Source organism: Crocodylus porosus, unplaced genomic scaffold (genome assembly GCF_001723895.1).
Source record: "Crocodylus porosus isolate Cpor-Errol unplaced genomic scaffold, CroPor_comp1, whole genome shotgun sequence".
In the NCBI taxonomy this organism is placed as follows: domain Eukaryota; kingdom Metazoa; phylum Chordata; order Crocodylia; family Crocodylidae; genus Crocodylus; species Crocodylus porosus.
The window spans coordinates 34,465,446-34,487,751 of record NW_017728948.1 but is presented as its reverse complement, the minus strand read 5'-3'; the positions used below and the strand labels follow the sequence as shown (position 1 = coordinate 34,487,751).

Below are 22,306 nucleotides of genomic sequence, written 5' to 3'. Positions count from 1 at the left end.
GGGTCCCTTCCAGCCCAAATCTCTATGAAATCTGTGAAATATCCTGGATTAGTGCAGGGAATTTCCACTTATATCAGTGAGAAATCCATTGAGCAGGATAATCTCATTCAACCAAAAGTAATTCCTGTATAACTGGATGAAATTTTATAGCATTCTTTATGAAAGAAATTAGGCAAGATGAATTAATGGCCAATTTTAAACTTAAAACTATATGAATTGGTATAAATTTGGCTCCCTTTCTCTTATACCCATATAAAGATAAATTCTCAATCTACCTCTTAATGAAAGGAATTTGATGTGCAGTTTTGTTTTGGTGTTTTGTATACATTTCCATACAAAAACATGCCAAAAATAAAATATTGCATTAAGAACACTCATAGGAGATCAAGAATTCAGTGTACAGTGGAAATAACATTGTGTGCCTTTCATGACAAGAAGGCTGTTTCTGTACCCAGTGAAGTCAGTGACAAAACTCTCATCACCTTGAGGGGAAACAGCACTGTGCCATGGTGTTTTAAAGTGTGTGTGTTCATTTATTGTCTTTAACAGCTGGGCAAAACATATTGCAGAAAAGAATGGCTACTTAGGTCATGTAATCAGAAAAGCTCTCAATGCCTATCTGGATCTGTCATGGTAAGCTTGTTTTATATATTCTCTGCACACTCATTTTACATTTTTATGAATGTGATTTGTTTATATTAACTAGGATGGCAAAATAATTTAACACCTGCTCGCCATACCCACACACACACAGAATGAAATCATGACAAAACTTCCATTAACTTTAATGGGGTCCTGGTTTTACCCATGGAGTCTCCTAGACAAGAGAATAAATATACCCCAAACCAGATCCATACAGAAAGGTCGGTTATCACTGAAGTGCAGACCAAGTACAATCACATGTGTTTAGATCATCTCTATGTTATAAAAAATGTTATAATTTATATTAGATATTTCAGTCTTATGTAAACTCTGCTTTAAGGGACTCTAAGTTTGGGACACTTGCAATGGGAATCCAGTACAAACCCCAGGCTGTGTGCATGCACATATACACACTTGTACATTCATTCATACAGTCACAAATGTTGATTCAAAACCAGCACTATTTGTTTCCCCCAGCCTGCCAGCATCATCTCAGTCTTATATGGAAAGCCAGTTAGCTTTCCTCCATGTCCTAGTATCCTTGAGACACTGCACTGGGTATTCATCAGCACTAGAATAATTAGGTGAAATGCAGATATAAGCTGAGCTATAATGTCTAACTACCCAATAGACTGTATGTACTTGTACAACACAATTGTTTGATGTCAAACTTGTGTGCACAAAACAATATGAACAATTGCTATCTCTACAGATATGCTTGTAGATCAGTCGGAATTTGGACTCCATTATGCTAGTCGCTATACGAACGCATAGGAAAACAAGGGGCGCATCTACACATGCTATTAATGTACCTGAATAAACTCCAGTGCAGTTCACAGTAGAGTTTATTGTTCCCAGATGCAGCATTTACACATGCACCCAGGACCACAACACATTGAGCCAGGGTGACACAGCCGCAGCTGGCAGGGAGCTCAGGGGTCAGCCTACCAGCCTGGAGGAGCTCCCCGGCTCAGTATGCTGTGGAGGGGTTGGCTGGGGCACAAAGGTGCTCCAGTGTGGGGCTAGCTGGAAGGCAGCCCCTCACACTATAGCAATCTCGTGCCCCAGCCAGCCCCAATTACGGTTCGCATGTGCGTTGCAGTGTACTAAATAGCTCTGCCATAGGATAGTACTTGTGTCAGGCAATACTATCCTACAGTAGAGTTAATTAGTTTCCTGTGGCCTAATAGCACCACATTTATACATGGTGATGGTTTACTGAGCAGCTAATTAGTCAACTCCACAGTAAGGCACATATGTAGATTTACCCAAAGTTTGTTTTGCAAAGGTGTTACAATCCCCTTCATCCTCCAAAAACTGTAATAAACAAACACAATTTAATCAAAATGCCTGTTTAAGGGAAGTCTGTTGGGAACATGTTCAAAAATACAGTAAATCGTTTTTCTTAAAGTAGCAGCCCTTGACTTGCTATGAGACCTAAAGTATGTATATACAGCAGACTGCAGTGCATTAGATACCTGAGAAGCAGGGTGCCTCTATGCTACATTGCACTGACCTTATACAGATCCTATGATTTCATCCCACAATAGTTTACCTTATGTCAAAAAGCCAAATGTTGCCCTGATGGTTTTAGATGGCTTTCGGACAGTAGTTTCCAACATTTTTGTCTACAGGGCTGGATGAGCAGTACCCAGTCCCTCCATGGGCTGAGGCTGGCCAGTGGACCAATCCAGCACCTAGGGCATGCACAGTGGGGCCCCATCTCCAGCCACACAGGCAAAGGGGGCATGGCCTGGCTCTGAGGGGAAGAGGGGATGAGGAGGAGATGTAGCCCATCTCTGGGTCATGACCCAGCTCTGAACTAGCCATACAGGGCAGGGGGGCACAGCCCAGCCCTGTGAGAGGAAGGAGGTATGATTTGGCTCTAACCTAGCCCAGCAGAAGGAAGAGGATGTGGCCTGGCTCTGATCTGTTGTACAGTGCTTGGGATTTTGGCAGCGGGGAGCGTAGTGGCATCAATGGCCACTGTTCCCCCTCCACCAAATTTTCTGACCTGTGGGGAGCCCTGCAAGCTATATTCCAAGGCACACGTATAGATTTACCCAAAATCTATTTGGCCAGTGGGTTAGAGGTTTGAGCACTCCTAATTTATGGTACTCCTGCAGTTTAACTGTGACACTTTCTCCTTTTTCCCAAACACAATTTGTGATTTCAAAATAAGCACTTACACAGTCCACATGGATTTGTTTGGCACATGTATTTTCAAAATATCCAGATCGATCTGAGCCATAGTCATTCTAGAATTCAGGAAAGTTTGTAAAATATATTACTGAAAACAACAAATATGCTGCGTCAGCATAGTGTCAGAAAGAATCTGTGGAAGAACCAGCAGCAAAAGTGTCATGTTTCGTGTCATTCCGTCTTTTGCGTGTGTTTTCTAGTCAACAATGTTTTGCTTGTCTAAAATTTTCCTAGGAGATTTAGGTCTGAAGGCGGTCAGAATTTAGATTGGGCTTCAGGGAAGATTAAATACATTCTGCTAAGATGAGGCATGCTTTAAACCCTGCACTGCATTAAAACCTGACCATTTACTTTAAACAATACCTTGCTTTGGTCTTACTAGACTAGAAAGAAGCCTCTGTAAAATACACTGTCCTGGCTAAGTTGTCTTCTCAGATACACCTATGCTACCTCCCAGTGAGATCCATCCTAATGTGTGTGTATAGCTGAGGATGCAGTTAAAGTCCTAAAATATCAGCCCCTCTTCAGCTAGCAGCAGAGATCTGGTTTCTCCAATAAGGTCACCTGTAAATGCTTAGAACTGAGATGCAAATAAATTGTAGTTGTAGTGTTGTATATAACTGATTATTCTGCTTGCAGTGATCATTGTTGATCATTCTGATGGTGGTGGAAACTTCAGTTTGTGGAAATTTTCAGTGCTGATATTGCTACAAAGGTTAGGGAGCGGTGGCTACAAAAACCCAGCAAGGCTGCCCAGTTATGACTACAGTCTCTCGTATTGAGCAGAACGGTCTCTGTTTACTTGTGCTCACCTCTGTTTTCACCTGTTGTCCCTTGTCTTACATTGTAAACTTACTGGGGCAAGTCAAACTCTCTTTCTGTTCTGTGCTTACAGTTCTAGCGCAATGGTTGGTGCATGACAAGGAGTCATAATGCCACTGTAATACACATAATTAACAGTAGTAAAAGTGTTTGTTACAGCTTGCTGCTGGACCTGTTGAACCCTGACCTTAATGGAATGATTTGCTTTCCAAAAAACATTGCATATACTGAAAGTTTTGAACTAATCTATGGGCCACTGTCAAGCCACAAAAAACCTGCTGGTAGAGCAGGGACAATCCGTCATCTGGAACACAGGAAGATTAATGTTGTAGGGAGCAGCTGTTAGGCAGTGCTGCTAACTCTTATAGTTATATTAGACATTTATTTACTTGAGCTACTGCCACTGAAGTCCTAAGCATATATGAGAATCACAGCTTTCACTGAAAGATGTCTTTAGCCTTCAGGGGTTCAGGAAAAAGCTTTTTAAAAGTGATTCCTGGATACTCTAAAACCAGAAGGCAGATAAAAAGAATCTCTAATTTTATTTTATTTTTATTTATTATGCTTAATCATTTTAAGCCTATCTCATGATTTTTGGGGGCTTGACTCATGATTTTTAAATTCTTGAGGTTTGTAATGCAATGAAGGAGAAATAAAAACAGAAGCTGTTGCCATAGTGCAGAATCACCAGCGTTTCTCATCACTGAGAAACATCTCATTAGCTTTTATTATTGGTATTACATGAGTACCTATGAGCCCTGGGCTTGGGGTAATGTTTGGTAAATGCAGTATCACTTGCCTACTTTTTATGTATTGGAGTTGTGGAGTTGGAAGGCAAATTTCTTTATATATTATTTCTAAGAGGTTTTTTTTTTAAATGCTAGTTGGAACTGGATGCACTGCTTCACTTAATGGTATATCTCAATCTTAGGCACTAAACAATTTCATACTTTGAAAGAGCAGAAGTTCACAGGAAGCTGATTCTACTTCAGAGCAGAAAAGAAGATGCTGAAACCACTCTGGACCAAATTGTGATGTGTTATATTGAATGTGGCCAGTAGATGTAGCTGTTGCATGTATTAACTAGCCCTAAATTTCCAACCCTTGCTCACAAATTCTGCTTTTCAAATGGATGTCATTTTATTTAGAGGTTGTAACGAACTAAAATTATTGTTATTTCAGTTTGTTTTTTCTATTTCTGTCATAAAATTTAGGCACGAAGCTCTGTTATATTATGTTTTAGCAGCCGAGTCCGGTTTTGAAGTGTCACAGACAAATTTAGCACATATCTGTGAAGAGAGACCGGTAAGTAAATACACAATACAATGACCCTTTAAAACATTGATAGTAGTAACCCATGCAAATATAAATGGATCAACTCATTTTTTTTTTCAGGAACTAGCAAGAAAATACTTAGCTACTGATTGTGTTTGGAGATACTATAATTTCTCTGTTTTTCAAGTCAATGCTCCCTCATTTGGTATGTATACTAAATCTTTTTGTTAAATCAGATTGTAATAGGTATCTAGTTTTTATATTTGGTAACAAAGAGGCTATGTGGCTGATTTCTAGCTTGCAGTTCTGGGGGGGGGGGACACTTTTAGGGGGGCCGAGTGTGAGTCTGTTTTAATGTAAATAGTTGCTGTAAATACTTTCATAAGTAGGAGAGCTATATGCCGTTTTCACCCCAGGAGGAAATGGCGGTCTGGGTCTGGCAGCAGGCCAGAGCTTGTTCTCTGATCAGTTCCCCATAACATTATGCTTCATTTGAAAAGGTGAGTGTTAGTCCTTGGGTTAACAGTATACTTTCATAACTGTTGCAGAGTGTGGTTTACTGCTTGGGAGGGAGAAAGAGTGCTGTTCTGGGAGAGAAAGGGCAGAGGGAGTAGGAAGAAGGAGTAGAGAGAAAGGAATGGTCCCCAGGATGACAGAGTGGAGTCTGAGGAAGGACAGAGGGACCTGCAGTGACACAATAAGGACTGCTCATTTGGAAACAAGCAGTCAGTCGGCTGAGCTGTTTGGGAAGCCGACAATCTCATGTTCTCCCCTGAGGAAGAAAATATTCCCCCTTCTGGGAGCCGACCGAAAAGAAGGAGCTCTATGAGGTAGGGGGGTTATGGATCTCTGGGGAAACCAGGGACAGAGAAGAGCCGGGGCCGCAAAGTCAGGTGCTGGCCCCTCAAGAAGCCACGTCAGGGTTGGCATCAAGGAGTTCTTGAAGAGAGGGAGACTGAACAGAGCTGCTTCTTCAGGAGTCCTCCTGAAGGGGGCATGATCCATAACAGAAGGTAATAACTTAATATCTACAGTGAGATATTCAATAACTTAATACCTACAGTGACTATAACTTAATATCTACAGTGAAATATTTATATCAGTGAACAGATTCAAGAAGAAAGAAGAGTGGCGCATGAGTCCCAGCTTTTTGTAGGTGTCGTGACTTGTAGCTGCCTGCCTTTGTCCTTCCATGGTTCTGGGGCCTAGACAAATGTAGATTATCCTTTTCTAGTTCAACTTTTCAGTGAGAAATTCTTGCCTGTTCAAAATTCCTTTTAAGAATCGTCATGTTCCAGTAGAAATATAGCAAAACAAATGCATCTGCAGTATTCATTGTACCTTAATGAATTTCTACCTATAAATGTATCTACAGTATTCATTGTACCTTAATGCAGTTTTCTAGGACTCACCTGTTTTGTAGGTCCTGGATAACAGCACTTAAGTCTCAATTTCAAAAAGGACTTAAACATGCAAGGGTCTAAGCTAGGTGTTCCCAAAGTTTCACCCCAAATATCAAAGGTTCTTTCATTTAGTATAAAATCCTTAATATAGTAAAGTACTGTTTCTTAACAGTGTGGGGGATCGGATTATCCATCTCCTGTATCTTTAAATGAATACTTAGTGTTTTACTGGAAGATATGCTATTATCAAACATAACTATATTAAGCACCATACTACTGGACAAATGACCTGTGCTGTACAGGCAGTCAAGCTAAATGATCTAATTGTCCTTTCTGGCCTTAAATTCTATGTCTGACTTCAGTGAAGACTTCTAAGTTATTTAGATGTCTATGAAAACTTTATTCATTAATTAAATTGCTGTGTATTCCCCAAGACACAATTTTGTAGCTTTTATGGATGGTATACAAGAAAGTGATATAAAGCTATCCAAGTGAAACAGAAACCACCACCATACTGGAATCAAAACTGAATTGCTGAGCCTAAAACCAGCTCAGTCCAGAGAGATTCTGGAGTCTACAAACTGAAGGTTTTTACAATGGCTTACAAGTAACAGCTTGTAAGTATTATTTGGCTGACCAGTCTTATTGGATTCACTGGTGCCACCTTTATGTTAGTGAATCTTCTGAAGTTTATCAGACTGATAGTGTGAAATCCTGGTCCTGCTAAATTCATTGACAAAACACCTTTTATGTTAGGGGAGCCATGATTTCACCCCTGCTCAGGGCTGCAGACTGTTCAATCTTTCAAACTAAAGTTTGAAAAACAAAGAGGCTTTGTATGCAGTGTAGGTTTTGATCCTATCTGATTGAAGCCAGTGGCTTAAAATCCCATTAGCTGCAAAGTTTCAGGATCATGCCCACTAAAAAATTATAAACTGGGGGTGGTAGAGCTTATAAATGCTGTAGCCTGAGTTCATTGGCATTTATAAACCCTGAACTCTTCAGAACAGGATATAGTAATGACACATCATGGATTGCTCAATCACCCTTGGACCAGACATCCTCTGCCAGACCATTCCTTGAATATTGAAGGTAGAAGGAGGAGGTAGTGAGCCATGGTAGTCTGAAGTTACGCAGAAGGTAGGACAGAGTAGCACCTTATAGACTAACTTGTTCAGAGAGCTTTCATAGGCTACAGTCTACTTTGTCAGATGCTAAACAAGAGAGATCCATGATCACCCGCCTCTGAAGAGAAGTTTAGTAACGCAGCTTCCCTGGGTTTGGGGATAGTCTTGAACAACTACCTTAAAAAAAATCTCTCTGTCAGGACAGCACAACTGTGTACTTCAGGGTAAAGTCCAGGTACCATGTTTATGGACACAAATAAGCACCTAGTAGAACAGAATTACTTGAAGTCTGTACAAATGATCAAGGCTAGTAATTAGAACAGGCTCAGAGTTCCCCCAAAAGATTATTAGTAGGTTTGCCAGAATTTCATTTTTTTTAATAAGTTTCGATGGCTAAAATAGGTTTTTATTATTAAGCATTTATTTTATTTTTTAGCAATTTAAATTTTCAGAATTGTGTGAAATTAGGAGTGTGGAGGCAGACAATTTAGTTATGACAGTATACTGTTAAAATTTTATAAATCACATGTCAAAATGTAAAAAATGAATATTCAGAAATCAAGAAAGAACACCTGCTTTAAAATAATTCTGTTCATTTAGTAGTACATTTGTACTGTGGAGGGAGGCTTATCAGAGGATTTCTGGCTGTCAAATGCCACTGAATTCCCCAAGACTTGTACTGTGTTGGGAGGAAGCAGTTGCCCTGCTTGGAGCAGGAAGCACCTCCCCTCAACCTCTTAGGAGGCGAGCCCCACCTGGTGGGTACCAATGGAGGGGTGGCCCAGCCCTTCGACCTCCATGGCCTCCTGCCCCTCTGGGTAGTGTGCAGGCAGTAGCTGGACATCAGGAGCACCCCCATGTGCTCTGTCCTGAGCATGCAGGGCATGGGCCAAGCTCAGCTGGAGTTTGGCACCCAATCCTTGCCTGGGATCTAGGCAGAGTGAGCGGCCAGCAGCACCAGGCTCCTGGCTGCCAACAGCCCTGGCCCTCAGTGGCAGACCCCTGCAGCAGCATCCCCCACTCCAGGCTCTGTCATCAGTAGCTGACATCCGACTAGCCTCCCCACCCAGAATGGCTCCCAGCACCTGTAACAGCTGTCCAAGCTCCCCCCACCTACAGTAGCAACCATGTGTGTATGTGCACGCACATTCACAGCACCCCGTGTCCTGGATTTCCTTATCCCGCCCTGGATTTTTCTTTTCTTCCGTCCCCTTTTTATGAATTTCGATTACTACCAATGGGGATATTTTTGTCAGTCTGTGAATGTGAGGTGAAATTGACATTTATCGACATTTAGCAATAAAAATAAAATCCCGCAAAGCCTAATTATTAGGCACTAGTCCTCAGAGAAACTGAACAAATAAAAGAATTAGAAGTTTCTAGGTTCTGAAGATTTTGAAACTTATTATTATTGTGGAAGCTATTATTATTGCAGAAAACATTGCACAAACTTCTTAGAAGATTTTTGCAAGAGTAGAAAATATTTCATTAGTTAATCTCATAGTTTCAGAATGCCTTGGCAAACTATTATGAAATGACATCCCAAAAACACCTTGGGCATAAAAATAACCATGGGATGTTTCAGACAGAGTATGTTTTCAGGGGGTGGAGCTCTAGCAAAAACTGAGGTTGGAATGGAAAGCTGGTCATGGTCTTAATCAAGGAAAGACAACTTCAGTTTGTATTAAATAGAAAATATATTAGATTTCCAAATATATTGTTAGCATAATTCTCTTGATACACATACTAATGACCTGCTGATCTTACCTTCCACAGCTTATTTGAAGATGGGAGATTTCTATTACTATGGATACCAGAACCAGTCCAAAGATCTTGAGTTGTCAGTGCAGATGTATGCACAAGCTGCGCTAGAGGGAGATTCACAGGTATGTTAGAGCAGTTATAAAAAAACCCCAAAACATTCTTGAAGCACAAGTGCTAGAATTAACTATGAGTACCTAAGGAACCAGTTATTCTGCTTGATTACTCACATACAGCCAATAAAATGGAAATTCTAATTTATTTTAAGTTATTGTCAAATTCTAGAGCAAGGGTAGGCAACCCCCAGTATATCTGCTAGAACATGTTACGTGAGGGCATTTTCACTGGCATGCGCACCTTGAGTTGGAGAGCAGTGGGGGGCCTGATCCTTGTTGTGGCAGTGCAGCCCTGGCCCCTTCCCTGCTGTCTGCCTCTGCACACATGCATCTGCCACCAGCAACAAGCCAGGCCAGGGCTCTACAGAACCTAGTGCAGCTGCTTGCAGCCTCCCCGCTGGGTGCTGCAAACAGCCTAGGCTCCTTGATGGGTGAGAGGGACTGCCCAGAGCCCAGGTCAGCTGCTGCAGGCAGCCAGGAGGCTGCAAGTGGCTGCACTGAGACTGCAGAGCCCCAGTCTGGCTTGTTGCTGGTGGCAGGTGCAGGTACACCTCAGGGCGGACAGCAGGAAAGAGGCTGGGGCTGTGCTGCCACAACAAAGGTCAGGCCCTTCACACCTCTTCCACCATCCGCCCCTAGCACATCAACATCTTACAAGTCAAGCTTGCAGGTGTTTTTGTCACTCTGCCCAAAAACTTGCCTACCCTTGATGTAGGGTTTGCTGTTTTACAATAAAGAAATGCTAAGTCGATGGTGATATTTTAAGAGCTAATGATGAAGATACCAATCTTTTCTGTGGCAGGGAAGATGCATTCTATATAACTACAATCAAGCCTGTAGCCAGATCTGCCAGAGAAAAAGTTGTTTTTTCTCCTTGAGGGACTGCAAGGAAGTCTCCAGCCAGTTTTGTAATAACAGTCCTGATTGGGAACCTTTGGGCATTTATACATGTGCTTTGTGGGGAGATGCTTTAATTAGTGCAGCTCTGAGAGCTGTGGTAATTAAAAGCACCTGGAGAATCATGTGTATCAGCATCCCCATGCTGAAAAATGGTGGCAGGGTGCTTTTAATTAGAGCTTGTTGAACAATCAGTGAGTTTAAAGCACCCCGCCACCATTTTTCAGCATGGGGATGCTGATACACATGACACTGGAGGCTGCTGGAGCATGTTCATTTCTGCACTCCAGCAGACTCGATTAATTGAGTTTTCTCTGATGCGCTGGAATTACAGTGCATCCAAGCAGGCTTCCTGCACATGTATAGGAGCCCTTAGGTACTGTTGCAGTACCTATACATATTATTACTATTAATAATAGGGGGGTATTTTCCTTGAATTCAACAGATTTTTCTTTGGAATTAATTCACAAATCACAAAAACTTCAGTTTATGCATCATCATATACTGCCAAGATGTTCCAGGACACATTATCAAAGGCATTCAGTAATTTACCACAGGATGGCCAGATGTGAAGTTAGCCTTGCCATTCCCTTCTGTCCTGTTGGTTACAGATACTGGCAGGCTTCAACCTCAGTCACATGACAGGACACTTAGGCTGACAGAGACCATGAAGTTTTTTGAGTATTCTGTTCTCAGTTCCTCATAGCAGATCTCAGGTGTGATACTCTGCTATCCTCATGCAGTGCATGGAAGTACCACTGACAGCAAAGAAATTCTTACACGTGAGCTGAGCAGAGCTACCTGAGTTGGGATCCACACTGAGGATCTGAGAACAAGTTGCCAAGGCTTGTAGTAACTAATAGTGAAAATGTGAAAGAAAAACCAAAGCTGCAATTGCTTCCACATGAGCTGACCCTTGTGCCTCTGCAGTGTGCATTGAAATCAGAGATCTGCCTGAGTAGATGTAATGGTAAGCTTGTGGCCAAAGCTAAATGGCTTTCAGGTGCACAGTTGCAATTTGCACTGAATTCAGAAGGGTTAAATGGGAATAAGTGGGAGCAGAGTTTAGTCCAGTTCTGCTTTCAGTTTCTACTACTGAATGTCTGTAGTAGATGACACTTATCAGCATGATGAAATCTTCATGTGTTATTGTATTCAGCAGGCGTCTAGAAATGCTAGTTTCTGGGAAATCATCACAACAAAAACGTTTTTTTTCGTGTAAATACACTGTTCATATGACTACATACTTATATGGGGGGAAGGAACTTACGGTTATTCAGCAAAGATCATAAAATCATACTGCTCTAGGGTTTGAAAAGACTATTGTAAATGTTTACACACTGTTCAGTAGCTGAATCAAATTTCAGTGGTACAGGACAGGGTCCTCCATGTGTTCATCTTTATTTATGTATTATGTATATATTTCATTTTTAGGGATTCTTTAATTTGGCCCTCCTCATGGAAGAGGGCAGATCCATACCACCTCACATTCTAGATCACTTAGAAATTGATAGGACTCTTCGTTCAAATAACATTTCCATTCTTCAGCAGCTTTATCAAAGGTAAGTCTCTATTTTCTTTATGAATCAGCCTCTTGCATTTTCTATCTGAATAACATTTTCACTTGTCAGTACAAAAAGCTGGAGTTGTTATCCTTGCTCACCTGTATCACGTTTCGCAAGCTTCAATGCTCCACTCTCAAGAGTGTGTTCCTGCCAAACCAGGGAAGGGAGAGTACGTACGATGATTGCCTGTGATAGCAAGGGAAACAGGAGGCCTCTTCCTATCTCTTTGTTCCTAAACTAGACACCAGTATTTTGTATCTGCTATATTTGTATCCATTGCCAAATCTGCAAAAGGCCAAAGTTGTTTCTTCCTCTTGAGGGGAATAGCATACATACCCAGGAGAAAAGAGGAGGCTATTAGATGAGCTGTTGCAGGTATCTCTACATATTTCCTTTAAACACTTTCCAGCTCTTCAAATAAATTTGTTCAGCTCCTATCAGTCTTACATGTGCCAGACTTCAGTGAAAGCCCAAGGTTAGATCTTCAGTCAAAGGAGGATTTGGGCTAGGCATATCAATATACATCCTAAGCTCCATTTTCATAAGAAATAAAACACCTCTGTCCTCTCCTTGTACCCCACACTAAGCACATTAAGCATGGTGCACATTCCCTGCTCCTCCTAACCTCCTTGACTTTCTCCATTTTCTTCTCTCACCCCAAGCAGGCCCCTTCCATAACTGTCAGCCTGACTTCCCCCAGACCTGCTGGTTTCAGGATATGTCCCTCCAGGAGTGGGAGTAAGCATGCCACAAATAGGCCTGGTGAATGCCTTAACTGCTTGGTGGGGTGCAGGTTGTAGCTGTGTTGGTCTAAGCACATAGGCAGACAAAGTTCTTTGCGTAAATCTGTTATCTTTTATTAGACCAACTAAATAGCTAGAAAACAAAGTTTTTGGCTATCTTTTGGGTTTAAAAACCCTTCATAAGACTGAAGAAGCATCTGCAGTTGGTGTGTGCTCCTCCTGGACTCATTAATTGTTTAGTGGATTCACTAAGGCCAGGTCAAAGCTCTCATATCAGCCAGTCCCAATCAGAGAATCAGGACAGTTCATCCCCTGAGGCTGCAGAAAAACAGGCACCATCTGCAGTGAGCCCAGATCATGCCCTGGGCCCAGCTTATCCTAATGAGGCAACGAGGGCAGGCAATCTCCTGAGGCCACAGACGATAAACTCCACCTGCTTCAACTTTTGAAAACTAGGCCCAGCTTGCAGTACTCTGGGCAAAGACTTAGTTGTTGTTCCTGACCTTCCTGTGCTTTACTGCTCCTTGTATTGGATCTCTGACTCAACCTCAGCTTTGGCTTTTGATTCTGGTTCAGACACTGGTATATCTCATTGGCTCTGAACTTTGGCATATCCTGACTCTGATTCTGGCTCTAATGTACCCCAGTTTGGCTCTGGTTCCTGATTCACCCTGACTCTGTGACACTGGTCAGGCTGCAGGTAGAGTACTGTGTCTGTTCTGGGTGCCGCATTTCAGGAGGGATGTGGACAGCATCAAGAGGGTCCAGAGGAGGGCCACTTGCATGATCAGGGGGCAGCAAGGCAGGCCCTACAAGTGGAAGCTATGGCACCTGAACCTGTTCAGCCTCCACAAGAGGAGGCTGAGAGGGGATATGGTGGCCATCTACAAACTAGCCATGGGGGCCAGCAGGCAATGGGAGAGTCCCTGTTCCCTCGAGCACTACCAGGAGTTACACAGAATAATGGCCGTAAGTTGACTGAGAGTAGATTCAGGCTGGATATCAGGAGGCAGTACTTCACAGTCAGGGCGTCTAGGAGCTGGAACCAATTTCCAAGGGAAGTGGTCCTTGTTCCTACCCTGGGGATCTTTAAGAGGAGGCTAGATAATCACCTAGCCAGGGTCGTTTGACCCTAGCATTCTTTCCTGCCCGTGGCAGGGGGTTGAACTTGATGATCTGCTCAGGTCCCTTCTGACCCTACCTATGAAACTACGACTTCAGCATCAGCTTCTGGTTTGCCTTGACTCCCAGTTCCCTGGGAACCCAGCTCCTGGAATCACCTGTGTATGAGTCGACCTTCCCCAACTGCCCACACCCCAGTTCCTAAGAACTCACTCATATCCCTCAGAATGTGCAATCTGCAGTCATTTACTTCATGGGTTTAGGCAGACTTTGAAGCTAAACTCTAGCGTCAGGACCAGGGCTTGAACCCAGGTCTTCCAGCACCATCAAGCATCCAACTGGGTGCTGGATCTAGCCCAGTCTGAGCCTTCCTGCAAGGTTCCCAATAGAAGATTATGTGATCCCATAGAGCCACCAGGCCCTAGTGGGTGGGCTATAAAACCCTTTGACTTGCTGCTGGGCCTACCTCTTACAAAAGTGCTTGTGCTTCTGTTTTCATTGTTGTGGATCTCTGTGCCCGACTCCAGTGCTCTCACTTCTTTCCTGGACCTCCTGGTCTTGCTCCTGTCTTATGTCTATCTTGACCTCTTCTTGCTGTGTCCTGCTCCTGTCTCGCCTCTGCCTTGCACCCTCATCTCATGGATTCCTCATCTCCAGCCCTCTGGCCTTGCCTTGACCATGTACTCACTTGATCCCCTGACATGAACCATTCAGACTGATACACTGGTACTGTGACCCTCATCTTGGCTTCCAGACCAACATTATTGTAGCCTCTCAGTTTCTGAGCCCTGATCCCCCTGCATCTGGGTCATAACCATGCCATTTAGATATAACTTTTATTGCACTGGATAAATGGATGCTGAAGATACTGGAAGATGGTTATACAATTTGGTTCCTTTCTTCTACCCCTTCTGCCTTCTTTCCCTTCCCCGCATCATACATGTCCACTTCCATGCCTTTTCAGGATATCACCTATCACAGTATCTTAGGGTCAAAGATTACTTTTAGCACAAGTCTACTGCAAAGGACCCAAGTCCCCCTACTTTCCTCAGGAATTTAGTCTCTGTGGGCACGTCTACACATGTACACTTACTGTGCAGTAATTTAGGGTATTATTATTGCATGGTAACTATGGTGACTTGCACCAATTTGGGCATAAATTTTCTACCTACATGATGCAGGTATCAAATTTATGTCCAAGTAGTTACTGTGCAGTAACACATGTGTAGATGTGTTACTGCACAGCAACACTGTGTGTGTGTGGATCAACTTGGGACTAACTTTATTCCCAAGTCAGTCTGCATACAATGTTACTGCACTGTAAAGCCTGTATGTGTAGATGCCAGCTTAAAAACTGTGTACTGCTCAGTAAGTTAGTGCACAGTAAATGCACATGTAGACAAACCCTGTTTGTAGTCAAAATTCATTTAAGACAGCAAGGTGAAAACAGTTTTGTTTATTTAGGCAACTGGCTGATTTAAAATCCCATCAGAAAAAGGCTTCTCCAAAGACATAGTTCCATCTTCATAGTTCTACATGTTCCATCTTCCAGGAATTAGAACTAGTGATAAATAAGAAAACTTCTCTTCTGCAACCTAGACAAAGGATGCTCTCAGTTCTCTAGAGATCAGGGTCATGGAAATGCTTCATCAGAATATCACTGAGAAAGTAATGTCCTTTCATGTCTCATGGTTTCAAGCCACTCATGTCACACAATATGCTTAGTGAAGATTGAGAAGTCTGCAACACTGGCTGGCTTTACAAATCAAACACAGACATTATTCACTTGTAACTCATGTTGGGGGTTGGACTAGATGATCTTGTGAGGTCCTGTTTAGCACTGCTTTCCTATGTTTGTACAGGAGACCCTCGCCATTTGCAGGGGATGTGTTCCGGAAATCCCCGCAAATGGCAAAATCCGCGAATACTGATGGGGCTCCCTGTCAGACCCCACAGCTGCTCCCCTGCTCCCCCACTATTGTTCGCAGGGCTCCCCTGCAGTGCCTGGGGACTGACCCCTTTCCCTGAGCACTGCCATGGCTGCTGCCAGGAGAGAAAATGCCGCCACTGCCTCCCCTCCATGTCCCTGACGCTCGCTGTCCGCCTGTCTTCCGGCTCTGCCTTCCCCTGCGAGTATTTGAATCCGTGAATCTGGATTTTGCGAATGGCGAGGGTTTCCTATATTATGTTCACAAAGGCCATGTCTACATGAGATGCTGACTGCACAGTAGCCCATGACTACCACACAGTAGTGCCTCCTGGCAGAAAGCATGACACAATACTACTGTGCAGTAGTCTCAGGCTCCTGCAGTCAGTGTCACAAAAAAGCTGTTTAGCAACACTACTGCACAGTAACTCCAGTTACCATGCAGTCTGTTAGTACTTGTTTATACAATTGTTTATATAACTGTGTATACAAGTACTAAATGACTGTGCAGTAATGACTATGCAGTCAGCATCTCATGCAGATGTGGCCAGAATTGATCACTTTCAAGAAAGATACTGCTGTTCCTTCTGTGATGGACTCAACATTGCAGTGTTTCAAGAGAAGCAGTTTTCAATTCTGTACCTCCTTTGGGAACAATCACTTTATTTCTCACACTGCAAAATAGTCTGCAACTTGGCAAATATGTAAGGAAGGTTGGGTTAGTGGCTAATAGACTGAAATAAGTATTCTTATTCCTGCTCTGCCCTTTAAATTACTGTGTGACCTAACATAAGATTCTGCGGGGCAACACTACCATCCTTTCTTATAATAATCCATAAGTATTTTTCCTGGGTTACATGTTCATTGTAGTTAGACTGGGCTCTTACTCATCATGCTTTGAGATTCTCAGATGCTGCTAACTATTACCTGTCCCTCTTACCTAAATCAGGTGAATCAACCTTTGAGTTAAAAGGATAGGATTCACTTTCACTTAGGTAACCTGGCCACTTTGAAGTGAGGATAATATATGGGCAGCATATCACTGGAGTGTTGGCAGTCTTTCACTGCTTTCACACAGTTCATTCTGGTTGTCCAAAAGGATGGAAGGATTCTCTAAAGCAGCGATCAGCAGCATTTTTTAGCAATGAGCCAGAATGACTCAGCTCAGGTGCAAGGCTCTAGGACCCAGCCATTGCTGGTTGTGATCCAGGCACAGCTCTCCACCATCTAGCTGTGGTGCAGGCAAGGTTCCTAGCCATGGCATGGATGAAGCTCCCTACCACCTGGCCAAACAAAGTCCCCCACTGCCAGAGTGCTTTGAAAGCTGCTAAGCTCTGTGGGCTGGATATAAAGGCTCCATGGGATGGATTCAGCCTGTGGACCATAGGTTGCCAACCCATGTCACAACCCTAAGTTGTAAAGCATAACTTAGTCTGAGTAAAAGTAAGGTTCATTTTACTCTTATACAGGCTAATTTATACCTTACTTTAGGGCACTGTTTCTCAACCCATGGTTCACAATTCAAAAGTGGGTCACAAGAATATTTGAAAGGGTCACAAGCAAGTCCCAGAAAAACATGTGGAAAGCATGGGTTTCACCTTGCAGGCTGGCAGCATTCCAGCCTGCAAGGGGCTGCTTGGGGTGATTGGAGGCAGCGGGCACATATGCACACACATATGGCTGGCGTGTAGCTGGGCAGGGTCATGGGAGCAGCTCCAACAACTAGATGAGGGTAAGTGTATGGGGAGTTGGGGTTGGAGGTCCAGGGCTTGGGGACTGTCCAGGGGGCTCTGTGTTTGTGTGGAGGGAATGGGTGTGTGAGGCGGTGGCAGGGGCCAGCCAGTACTGGGGGAAGGTGGCTGGGCACCAAGGCTGTGGCAGGGCAGGAGAGGTGGTAGAGGAAGGTGCCTGCCCCTTCAGTGGGGGGAAGGGGTGGGGTGGGGTCTTTCAGGGGAAGCAGGGAGCTGTGCAGGTGAGCCGGTGGCACCAGGGTTGGTGCCCATACTTGCAGGGGCAGGGCAGTTGGGAGATGATGTTTGGAGGGTGGGAGGGGCCATGACCAGGCTACTTGGTGTGATGCCAGCAGGCCTCCTCTCCTTCTCCCTCCAGCCCATGCTGGGGCCAGATTAGCCTCTCTGCCGCCCATGTGAGCCAGAGCTGATGCAGCCACCATGCTCTGGCCCGAACAGGACACGGGCAGTCCCCACTGGAGGGCTGGGAGGGGCAGGGGGCTCTGGGTCAAGACTGGCCATCGATCTTTACAAATGGGTCCTGGTACAAAAAAGGTAAAATCCTTTCAGATGGTTAAATTGTAAATGCATACAAAAGTACAAAGAACGACTATTAAATATTCAGCACCTTTTTTTTTTTTCTCCAGGTGCTGGAATCATAGCAACCAGAATCCCATTAGTCCGTGCTCATTAGCATTGCTTTATTTTTACTTAAGAGTTTTCTGGAATAACATTTTGCCTTCTACTCAGGTATGTATTATTTATATTCATTAATACAGGTACAGCCAATACATTGGTTGCCTTTGCACTGGATCTAACATACATTTCTAAACTTACCACAGATCTACTTCATGGGAACCTTTCTTGTCTCAATACTGATCGCATTTGCAGTACAGTATTTTCAGTCTCTATCTGGTAAGTGTTTGTTATGGTAAGATTGAAACAATCTAAAAAATAATTTAATACTTAAAAGATACTCCAGAAATTCCAATATTGGTTAACTAGTAATGGGCTACAGTCTCATCATAAAGGGCCCATAAAACTTCACCAGAGTTGATCTGACATCTAGAAATCGTACCACTGCCTTCAAAGAGTATCTGCAGGGATATAAGTGTACAAACTCAGGCCTTAAATATTGCATAGTAATTTATTGCCATAAAAGTAATTTGGAATTTTATATTAATATTAGATTATGTTATAGTCGGCAGTTTGCATTTTGCTTGAAAAACATCCTGATCACGTAATATAATGCTTGTAATGCTGGAAGGGCTTTTTGAGTATCCTAAATTACTAGTTTTAGCTTCATCTGTTAAATTACTAATAAAGCACTTGTGTTTTATTATTGAGGCCTTCCCATTTTTAACATAAATTGTACTTTCAAAACTGTATGCTCCTCTGATTTTGAATACAGTATTACAGAAATAGAAAAGACCTAATCCTCCAACCTACTTCTCTGCCAGGGCAGGACTATTCTTTTCCTATGCTTTTTCTAAGGGATGGGCATATGAATAAATAGCTGTGACAAATGATGACAGGGACCTACAGCATTTCAGCTGTCACATGTGCACTGATCCTAAAACATGAATGCTACCCCATGATAGCTTGCCCCTCAGTGAGAGGCTCTCTTTTTACCACAGAGTAGAAGCATGCATATGGGCAGTTATAATGGAGATTATGTCTCATAATTCCCCACTCTGTTACAGTAATTTTTTCACATTTTTGTCTGTAGTATTTTGTCCAGTCTGCTTTGAAATGCTCTAAATGATCCACTACCAGTCTCCTTGGGAGACTAAAAAAAACCCCAAGAAAACATCTGAAAAAACAGACAATAATGAGATTTACTGGAACAATTACAGTCTCTTTAGCTTCTTCTGAATTTTAATAGCCCTAATCACATCCAGTTTATCTCCATCATTATCTTTCCCTGCATTATGTTCCACCCTGCTTAGTTATTGCTTATCAAAATGATATTGCATTATGTTGTATTGTGTTGCATTTAGCTCTTTACTCCTACGTTATAAGTCAGTCCATTCAGCCTCATGAATATTTCTTTCCTATCTCTGATGTCTTTCCTTCTCTTGAAATCATACTAGTGAACAATATCTTGCCTCCTGTTTGCAAATATAGATCATGCCATGAAAATTAAAGTAAATTAGTATAATGGAAATAAAACAAACACCACCCCCAGTGAAATAGTTTAGTATTTTTCATGTTTCTAATTCATGTCAAACATGAAGTTAGCATCAAATTAAGCAGCAATCAAAGGGATTTTTAATCCAACCTTTATTTCAAGGTTCACATAAATAATTAGGTTGATAGCTGAGACCAGTTCTCTCTCCCACATTACCCTATATATTAAGCCTTTTTAACATGTAAGTAATTCCTTGACCCTTACATTTGTTACTGAGCTCTGAATAAAGCCTGAAACTGATGGCTTGTTTAAACCTGTTAATATCTGACCAACTGTGTTAGATAAAAGAGATTCTTAGTATAGCATTAACTTTGAGAGATAATGGAAAAAAAGATTATTTCCTTTATAGTTCTTATATCTCCCAGCGTATAGTACTGCCTGAGTAATCACTGATGAGTTTGATTTTAAGTGACTTTGACTTTAGATACCAGATGCAATGAGCTGTATTCCTGTACTCAAATGCAGAGAGGTGGGTACAGCCAGCCAGTTGCATAATAGTGGTTGAGTAGCAGCTCTCATTTACTCTTCATGTGTAAGATACTTCAGTGACCTTATACTAGTTGAGTATCAATTGAAGCAGAGCTTGTATAGCTGAAAATAGATCAGGAGGACTGGAAAATCCTGTGCAGTGTTCTCTTTTCTGATAAGGAGAAAGGAGAAAACATGTCATACTTTAGTCTCTTAGGACTGTCATCTAAAATGACTTTTATCTTATTTTTTGATTTAAGTAATATCACAGAGAAAAATGAGTTCTAGTGGGGAAAAAAATCACAATATATAATAGCTAATGATCCATCAGTCACCAAAGGTGAAGAGCACAGCACAATCAACCACAAATAAAAATACTAATTTGAGACCACAAGCAAGCTTGCATTTTAAAAACAAGACTGAATCTTTGACCAGAAAATTAGAATGTGGGCAAATGATGGAAATAATGTGTTCATTCCACTGTAGCTTCTTGCAGACTTAAAACAGTTATCTTTTCATCTTCACAGAGTGGGCAAACACTGACAACATTATTATTTTTAGAGAATGAAGTAAAATGTGTTATACTAAATTTCAATATTCTGTTTTGGTGTTTTTCTAAAGCCAGCAATTCTCATGCACAAAGGCAAGAACAGTCTTCAGATGAACTTTCTTCCACAGAAAATGCCAGTGATACAACATCAACAGAGCAAGAAGAATCTACTCTCACAAACAATTTAGCAGAGCAGGAGTTAAACCCTCCACATCCTGTTTTGATCAGCTAAGGTGTAATTCTTAAGGTATTAAAATCCTAAAACAAACATTACAAAGTTATGGACATGATGAGTGTTTACGAAGCTAGAAACTGAAAACTGTATTGAACGGTTTTAATAATACACTTCATGGACTAACACCTCCTGTTACTTACTTTGGGACAAATCAGCTGATCTTATTTATCTCTCATTAAAAAATGTGAGAATTTTAAGAAATCCAAAAAATTGAAAAATTCCTTACACTGTGTAAGTAAATATGGTCTTATTTTCAGCTAGAACAGAAAAAATGAGTAAATTCCAGCCATACTGAAATCAATGGCAAAGTTCCCACTGCCAAGATTTCACCCTAGGATCTAGTATTTTAAATCAAACAGCATGCATCTCGCACAAATGTCATACCAGCACAGTTAAAGGGAGTAGGAATGTGAATAAAGAATCACATTCCTTACTGACATCATATGCTAGCCAAAATCTTAATGTGGCATGTCCATACTGATATTTAGGTCAAACCTGAGGGTTGTCTTCAATTAGCTTAAGCCAGAAGAATTTCCTTTCTCCCATCTAAAACTTATTTTGTGACCATTGTACGATTTATTTCCTGTTTGAATGGCTCCCTTGTAGAATTTAGTTTGCTATGTGTTTGTCTTTCCCTCTGGACTTGGCTCTCATTATGGCCAGTAGAGATGGGAACAGGCCTGAAGAAGGTCTGAAAATCTAGAACAGGAAGTTGTGGGGTTCCTGCTTACTGACTTCCTGAGCTTGCAATCAGTAGTCCCCAGGTGTGCTCCAGACATGCTGACGGTATTCACACATAGCAGCAAGATTGGCTTTTGGCATTGATCCAAGTTCCAAGTTCAGGCTGGATGGCTGCCAAGGGTCAAGCAAAGGGGTTTCCATTGTCGGCATATTTGGGTTTCATGGCATTTCTAAGTTTGCCCCAAGTACCTGTGCTGACATACTTAGGTGTGCCAGAAAAATAATCCTTTGGCCAATCAAGCCTATTCCATTCAGAAAACTGGTTTCAACTGCATCAGCAAAAGAAATCTTGCTAGCATAAGTTGCTAGCATAAGCATATCTAACACCATAATGCAGGGTGCTGGGGAGGGAAAAAAGAGGTAGACCCAAGAAGAGCTGGCAGGCTGGGGCTTTAATGGACAGAGTGCGCAGGACTAGCCAAGCACAGGGCAGCGTGGAGGAGGGTTGTTAGAGCATCTAAAGTGCCCCAACAGTCACAGTGGCCTCAGAATTGACTTGACATGACCTGAGCATAAGTTGTGATTCCAAGAGGAGGGTTTACCAGCAAACTCTTGTAACTGTGGACATGTTCTTAGACACAGTCTTCAAAGCAAAAGACTGGAGGCCTAGCTACCAGCCTTTTGCTTTGAAATCATTGGGTAGCTGCCCAGGAGACACACAGCACATAAGGAGTAGCTTCCTCACAAAAAAGACGTGGAAGGGCCACAGCAGGCACGAGTGCCGTGCAAAGCTTCTGTCCCTGATTCAATTTGGCCCGATTCAGTGGCTGAATCTCTGAATCCAAATTG

General features: G+C 42.3%; 1 protein-coding gene across 1 annotated transcript in view; it reads left to right on the top strand.

Annotated features, from left to right (window-relative positions):
* Nucleotides 1-22,020, top strand: part of SEL1L3 (SEL1L family member 3) — a 56,290-nt gene extending 34,270 nt beyond the window's left edge. Inside the window, exons 17-24 of the mRNA XM_019553396.1 lie at nt 550-633; nt 4,881-4,971; nt 5,062-5,146; nt 9,248-9,357; nt 11,680-11,807; nt 17,980-18,082; nt 18,175-18,247; nt 20,613-22,020. Coding sequence (XP_019408941.1) covers nt 550-633; nt 4,881-4,971; nt 5,062-5,146; nt 9,248-9,357; nt 11,680-11,807; nt 17,980-18,082; nt 18,175-18,247; nt 20,613-20,773 — 835 coding nt within the window. The 3' untranslated portion in view covers nt 20,774-22,020. The remainder of the gene's footprint in view (nt 1-549; nt 634-4,880; nt 4,972-5,061; nt 5,147-9,247; nt 9,358-11,679; nt 11,808-17,979; nt 18,083-18,174; nt 18,248-20,612) is intronic.
* The last annotated feature ends 286 nt before the right edge of the window (nt 22,021-22,306 follow it).